The 7,477-nt window shown below is 47.1% G+C and overlaps 1 protein-coding gene across 1 annotated transcript; it reads right to left on the minus strand.

The window, feature by feature from the left end:
• Window positions 1-5,802: 5,802 nt before the first annotated feature.
• On the minus strand, window positions 5,803-7,135 carry LOC130082475 (uncharacterized). The gene is made up of 4 exons (XM_056247327.1): window positions 6,932-7,135; window positions 6,338-6,835; window positions 6,020-6,228; window positions 5,803-5,938 (listed from the first exon to the last, which is right to left on the minus strand). The coding sequence occupies exons 1-3, from the start codon at window positions 7,110-7,112 to the stop codon at window positions 6,059-6,061; spliced, it is 849 nt and encodes a 282-aa protein (XP_056103302.1). The 5' UTR covers window positions 7,113-7,135; the 3' UTR covers window positions 5,803-5,938; window positions 6,020-6,058.
• Window positions 7,136-7,477: the final 342 nt, after the last annotated feature.

Consider the following 7,477-nt stretch of genomic DNA (forward strand, 5'->3'; position numbering starts at 1 on the left):
CAAACAATAAAATCAAAACCAGCGTTTCAGTTGTTCATTAGTTCAAGTGGCCTTAATGCATGCACGGCTTTTCAAAATTTCACAAAGCGTTTTGAGATTATTTTGAATGAAATATTGAAGTTTATAATTAAGTGTTTTGGCAGACCACGCCGAGTGGCCCTATGCATTTTTCTAAAGTCGGGTTTTATTCGAACTTTTGCTAACGACAAAAACAGTTTATCTGTCGTCTCTGTCTCCGGGAACTGCGCGTCACAAAAATGAACCGAAAGCCACTTCAGCTCAGTCACTATAAGAAATCGGCTCTGTCTAAAGCCTTTAAATGTCTAAATATTCTGGCTAATAAATGTTATCTGATTATGTAATCCATATGAAAACGAGAGGTACAGAGGATGTACTCAAACATGTAGCCTGTAAGCGCTTCCCAATGAGAAAATGACAAGACAAGGGTGAAAATCTCGCTCTAATTAAATGTAGCAGGCTAAATCGCCCTGAATTAAAATGTAAAAACAGATCAAATAATGCATTTGTCGAAATGTTGCGATATTGTTTCATTTAAGTTCATAATTATTCAATACATGTTATTTAATTTAGCAGCATTACCACGAAGCACCGTGGTTCGATATTTATTTGAATAAAAAATAAAAATAAAAAAACTTAATTCACAAATTGCATGCCTGGTTGAAAGGATCCAAAGATCCCTGTAGACTTTAATATTGAGTTGAACATTTTGTTCATGAAAACAAATTAACATGCGTTTTTTCAGATTATATTTAGTTTTGCTTGGAAAAAGCTGGCCCAAACCAGTTTTATTTCATCAATTACTGAAATAATTAAATATTTAGTAATAAGCTTTTATGACAGAAATATCACTAGGCTACATGTAACTTAAATCATTTAATTCCTTCATTATCAACACGGTCTAGAATAGCGATTTAAGTGTGAATTGTGACTTCTCTTTGTGTTAAATCAGCCTCAGACTCCAATAGCCGGTGGGGGGTTGGAGGGACAGTTCAGTGCTGTATCGAGCGCGCAGGACAATAGGCATAGGTGTTAATGTTCCTCTTTCATATGGAGAGCGAGGGAGACTAAATAAACTTGTTAAAAAGAGATTCAGCGCGAGAGAGGCAAAGAAAAACGCATGTTTTAATTTAATTATGTTGCTTTGGACAATTTTCGTTTTGTAGGCCTACTGTTTTAATTGTTTAATATAGCTGTCATTTCTTTGGCAATACAAATTTAAAATGTCGCAAGAATAAGATTAGCCTAGTGTTTCTTATTTTGCATCGCAAAAGAAATAAACTCTAAACCCGATGCAACCCTGTTTTAAATAAAAAAAACTGTCCCGACACTTTATTTAAACCTTGAAATGTTCGAACTTGGTTTCAAACTTAAGTAATTTTAGTGTTCTTTTACATTACACAATAATTTAGCAGACTAAAGACGTGCTTCTTCATTTTCATTTTCTGATGCAATCGGCTGACAATCTTCCTTCATCAGTTTTTGTCCTTTGTGCAGCGGCTGCGGTTCCAGGAATGTAGCAAATTTATGTTGTAATAATAATTAAACAAAACTCTTGACTTTAAATAAGTAAACAGTTATAAACAGTTAGCTATTTAAGCATCAAGAAGGTTAAACATAAACGCTGTAGGGCAACATCGGTTAACAACATGTATGCTACATTGAGATTCGATCCGAGTCGATTGAAGCTCCTCGAAGCTCGTGTTGTTGCGTTAACCACTGAGCTATCGTCTATACGTCTGTGACTGTTTTTATTGCAATGTTTTACTTTTTCATTATTTATTCAATTTCATTTCAGTAGCCTAATTTCAGTATTGTGATTATGAATTATTTTAACTACGTTTCACTTGTTGAATTCATCTGCTACCAGCTTTCAAACGCTCTGAATCAGTGCGGTGCGGCAGCAGATTACGCATTAGAGAGAATAAACAAACACTTTTCAGAGTCTATGATTGTAGCGCCTCTTGGCGGTAAAAGGCAGCAAATACACCCCACATTTTACCGCCGCGGTGGAACGGCTGATGTGGGCATTGTCATGGCTTGCCTCGACATTTGCGTTTGAATAGCGCGCGTCCTCCGTGGGCGTGTCAGATTAACGCGTAATGAAGTGTAATGAGCTGGGGAAAAAAAATCTGACAGCACTCTCTTTTCATACAGATTACATAAACTGAGAATATTTGTTTTTTATATAAATTACATCATTAAAAAGAAGAGAATTCAAGCTTCATAAAGAAAAACCTCTCGTGCCTGTATGACAAGTATTTGCAGAGTTAGAGTTAATTTTTCGGACGTGTTTCAGAATGGACTGCACTGACAGAGAGAAGGCAAAACTCGCATCATGTTTATTTTTCTTTATTTGACAAAAAGCACAAAACTTTGTTTTTATTGTGAGTATACAGAAAAATAATAGACAATTAACAGGATCGATTGATGTATAACACTTATATGTACGATCAAAATCAACAGAGTATTTTAAGTCTATTTTTCTGCTATGTGAAAAAAAAACGGCAAAACGCGCGGGCGCGTTTCTGGTCCCCAGAGGGTTAAGCCAGGTGCTTCACACAACATGTGACTCAGAACATCATGTGACTCAGAACATCATGTGACTCAGAACATCATGTGACTCAGAACATCATGTGACTCAGAACATATCCGTCACACACTGAACCTCTGTTGTGTTAAAGAGAAAGAAAGGGGTCTACCTGGAACTCACCTGGGGCCATTGGACGCCTTCCCAGTAGGGTCGAGAACATGGTAGTAGTGTTGTTTTTGGCGGCCTGTTTTAATTTTAGTTTTAGTCTAGTCTTTGTGTCAAGCTGTCATTTTAGTTTTTATTAGTTTTAGTCACGTTCATACTCTTTTTAGTCTAGTCTAGTTTTAGTTGACGAAAACTGATGACATTTTAGTCTAGTTTTAGTCGACGAAAACTGATGACATTTTAGTCTAGTTTTAGTCGACGAAAGACATAGTCTAGTTTTAGTCAATGAAAATTGTATTTTAGTCTCTTTTTAGTAATGCAATTCTATTTAACCAAGTCAATATAGTATAACCTAGTAGACTAGTATAGACGAAACCAAAATTTTCTTTTAGCCAAACCCATTTCAAACAATCTTATCTTCTTATAGTTATCTTATTATATTATTGTTACCTTATAGACTCAAGAATACATCCATTCCAGACACGGAAGACGCTCTGATTTGAATTTACAACATATTTATTTTACCAACCAAACATGTTAGAAGTAGCCTACACACATGATGAAAAAAGTTTTTCCAAATGTCAATTCTTCTTTTTCTCCCAAAGACGAATCCCTTTCTCTGTGTCAGACTTAACTTTGTTTGTTGTCGTTTATGCTAACGCCTGTTTCACACATACTCCTGTTTCACACATATTCCGTTTGCAGTGCGTATGTGGTGCGTTATTTTTCCCCGCACCCATGTAGAGCCTATGGTTAGAGCGCTAATTAACTAACGTTAACGTATCGTTTAAATATCAGTTTGTTGATGGTTGTTATGACAAACGCTCGATAATCCGAGCTGTTGATTGGCCCAAAGCTGAAAACGCTCGACAAACGTTCGATTACACTAACCACTGATTGGCTGGCATCCAGAGACCATTGCTGGGCATATTAGAATGTGTAATACAGGTGTGAATGGGACAGACAATGTTTTTTTCTTTTTCTTAAACCATATGATAGGCAGCAGACACACAGTATAGACCTATATAACTTGTTAGTGCAAAGAATCAGAATAGTACAAAGACATGGCAATGTATACAGGTGTGAATGGGATACACAATGTTTTTTCAAGCATAGTGTCACTGTGCTGTAGAAGAGTTTTGGCAGGTGTGGACCGGTGTTTGTAGGAAGCCTCCACACCGCGGCAAGGTCCCGGTCCTTGTGGAGGGGAAAGTCAATGTCTTTAAAAAAACAACAACTTTTTAAACAACTATATACACCTGCCCCTGCGAGAATGCGAAATCAGTCCGGGGCGCGACCCTGGTCCTTGTCCTTCATCTCCCTCAGCCATTCCTCCACACTCTTAACCCGCCGCGGCAGAGCAAAAATGTACATTGTCATAGCGGGTGTGTCCGGTCTCCCTCCGCTTCGGCTGGCCGCATTTCCTGCACTTTTTTACTTGTGGCACGCCGGCCCGGGCAGCGACGACTGTTCCTGCCGCTGCCCTCTGCTCAGCCCTCTTCCTCCTCAGCCATATAGTTTTGTACGCAGAGAGAGGCTGAGGAGAGGGAGCAGGAGGTGCATCCTGCACTGCTTGTTATCCTTGCTGTCCTGGCATCAGCTGCAGTGCAGGCAGCTGAGGGCCAGCGTGATGTGCGGCGGCCAGCGGCAGAGGGAGGACGTGTGGGGCTGGCGTTGTCTGAGGGAGCGTTGGTATGGGGACCACCCTCACACTCTGCTGGGGCAGTGAGAGGTCCAGAAAGAGAGGCTGTGTTGCCGGAAAAGGCCCTGTTGCAGCTGCAGCAGCCGGTGGTATAGCCAGGACAACAGCTGAGGGGGCAGGCGGTAAAGGCGCCAGTGGGCGCACTGACGCTGACAGAACAGGCACCGGTGCTGCCACAGCCGGTGCTGCTGCCAGAGGTCCCGCCGTCCTTGGCGCTGCTGTCCTCGCCTGGCCTGTTGCTGCTGCCGGAGAACGATCCACCGCTGCTGCTGGGCACGGCGCCGAACCCGCTGCCGCTGGTGGTCGTCCCTCTGCTGCAACGCCTGAAGCTAGCACAGTCCTCTCCTTCTCCCGCTGCATCCTGGTGAACCTGAGAACGGATTTCAACGTAGAATTTTAGTTACATGTACAATTTCGAGAGCATGCCATTCAAGCATGTCATTACCATAACATCAAAAGCATCAAACGTACCACAGCGAGAGGGTCCTGGCGTTCAGCTCAAAAAGCTGTATGGGCGCCCGAGCCATCAGCCTCTGGTGGCCCAGCACAAGGTCCCGGATGTGCTGGTACCGAAGCAGTATGCTGTCCCACCGCGACCTCCGGGCACCACGCGCACGGCCGCCTGAGGGGATCAAGCGGCAGAGCTGGGTGCATACTGCCTCTACCAGCCGGCTTGTGCTGGGACTGCTGGCAGGTCCAGAGGTCTCTCCGACCAGGCAGCTGTGGACAATGGACAAAAACAATGACAAATATGAGCATGATAATGGGCAACATTACATAAAGCAGCTTGTTTGTACACCAGGGAAATGTATGATGGAAGTGCAGCCTCACCATCTCAAGCTTTCCACACCAGGTATACTGGTGCGGCTTGGCTTCGCTGCCATGAAGCGCCCGTGATTTGGCCTGTCCCTGTAGTGGGGAGGGTAAACTACTCAGGCTCTGTCGTACGGTGACAGGGCCTCGTAGAGCCTGATAAGCTCATCTACCCTCCCCTCGGACAAGGCTGGGTCGTGACGCAACCCCCCCAAGGCCGTGGCCAACTGGACCACGGCCAGGTACCCCGGCTGGTCATCCGGTCCTCTGTAGTCCTGCAGACACACAAGAAGAGATGGAAAACAATAAGTCAGTTGGATGGAACAGAGCGAGCGCAGTTTTTGGTGATGCGAGATGCACTGCAGTCGCAGACCACAAAGAGATGGCGTGCTTACCTCAGCAGCCTGCTGAGGCTCTGGCAAGGACCGGCCGGGGGAGTGGGGTGCGGGCTCCGGGGCACCAGTCGGACTGGATGGCGCGGGTGCGTCAGCCAGTCGCCCTGACTGCGGGTCCGTCTGAGGAGCTGGGAACTCGCCAGACACGTGGAGGGTGAGGTCCTCCACCTCCTGTGGGCCGTCGGCGAGCTCGTCATCCTCAACGAGTTGGGGAACGTCCCCCCCGCGCGTCCGGAATGTCAGGGTCCAAGCTGACGTCCTGCAGCACTCTGCCCGTCTGGGAGTACAGGTACTCGATGCCGATGAGTTCCCCTGAAGTACAACAACAGTCAGTCAGGTACAAATATCATTCAGTGTGGACACGTGTAAGCGCGGTGGCTTGAGTGTTCTTACCAGTGTACTCCCTGGGCTTGGTGTAATCCTTGACCACACTCATGCCAAGCACCCTTTGGCTGAGCTGGTCAAGGGAGTGCTGCAGGGGCCATTGTAGGAGCGGAGCAGCGGCCGTCCCTCCTGTGCCACGGACGCCGCCCTGTCCGCGTTCCACCGCGTCAACCCCTCCAGGAGAAAAGCCTGGAAGTGCCAGGGATTGGCACTTTCTCCTGAGGAGGAACACAGATCTGTTTAGCAGTTTATTCAGTGCACACAATGTGAATGACAGCGAGTCCATGACAGTGAAAGATTGACATGACAGGGAAACATGTGGTCCACCTGGAATGAAGCGGTTGAGATGCAGGTGGAACGACTCCAGGGACGTGGAGCCTCGTGCACAACGGTACACCGGCAGGCTGATCCCCCCCTTGGTCACCCTGCCGGTCTCAGTGTACAGCTCCACGCCCGGCGGGTCCTGGATGCAATGGAGGTGGCGCTGGTGCTCCCTCCAGATCTTCTGGATGCGGTCCTGGTCCAGCAGGGAAATCCCCATGGTGTCTCGTCCGTTGGCACCGCCGAAGGTTTCCAGGAGGTCACCGATCAGCCGCTCCGTCTCCGCCGCTCCACGCGTGCGGCGACGGCAATGGAGAGCCATATTCTTGCGGCTGACGTGCCTCCACGCTCCGGCGTCGGACGAGAAGGTCATCCCCTGCGCCTCAAGCATCCTCTTCTTCGCCTTGAGCAACCGGGCTGCGTCCTCTGGGTCCCACAGGAAGATGCACGAAGACAGCTGCTGCAGGAAGGGTTTATACAGCTGGTGGCTCTCGGTGGTGACACCTGTTATGGAAAAATGCATGTTATATAAAGTTATGGAACCATGATGTCTCTTACTGTGATGCTGTTTGTTTAATTATTGTTTTTGCCACAACGCACCTGACGCGAACCGCCGCATCAGGTGCCAGATGTCCAGCCGGACCACCAGCTTGTCCCACTTCCCGAACATGTCAGCTGTCTTGGATCCCCCGTGGGACGAACAACAGTCCCGGTCGACGTAGAGGAGCTGAGGCGGATCCACCCCAGCGTCCCGATACCGCCGCATTAACCCCGCAGCCATGGACAACAGGCCGGCACCCTCGGCGTCCGTGAGCACGGACATGAGCACCTGTCCGTGCTCGTTGCCGACGTTCGTTGCCCACGCTGCGGTCTGGGCGGCAGCACCGGCGAGCTTCCGGGTCACCTGTTTGAAAGAATAAAGCATCCGAGTAAGGCTGCACGCACATAGCCAGAGTATGAGACTCCACACCACATTTATATACATATATATTTATACATGCATAGCACCACATTTACCTTCTTGGTCGAATCCATGTTCAGGACCGTTCCGAAGACGGAGGTGACCCGGGCCTTCACGTCCTCCAGGCGGGAGAGGATGTCGTGGCAGTACACCATTAACAGCCACGCGTACTGGGGCACGGGTGG

Source organism: Rhinichthys klamathensis, unplaced genomic scaffold (genome assembly GCF_029890125.1).
Source record: "Rhinichthys klamathensis goyatoka isolate OS25496 unplaced genomic scaffold, OSU_Roscu_1.1 h1tg000046l_1, whole genome shotgun sequence".
In the NCBI taxonomy this organism is placed as follows: Eukaryota; Metazoa; Chordata; class Actinopteri; order Cypriniformes; family Leuciscidae; genus Rhinichthys; species Rhinichthys klamathensis.

Excerpts from the sequence above, each read along its gene's own strand:
- LOC130082475 (XM_056247327.1), bottom strand. The coding sequence starts at position 7,112 with ATGGCTGCGGGGTTAATGCGGCGGTATCGGGACGCTGGGGTGGATCCG. Across the intron at positions 6,836-6,931 it reads GATGCGGCGGTTCGCGTCAG|GTGTCACCACCGAGAGCCAC; the intron begins GTGCGTTGTGGC and ends TTTCCATAACAG. Across the intron at positions 6,229-6,337 it reads TCTCAACCGCTTCATTCCAG|GAGAAAGTGCCAATCCCTGG; the intron begins GTGGACCACATG and ends GTTCCTCCTCAG.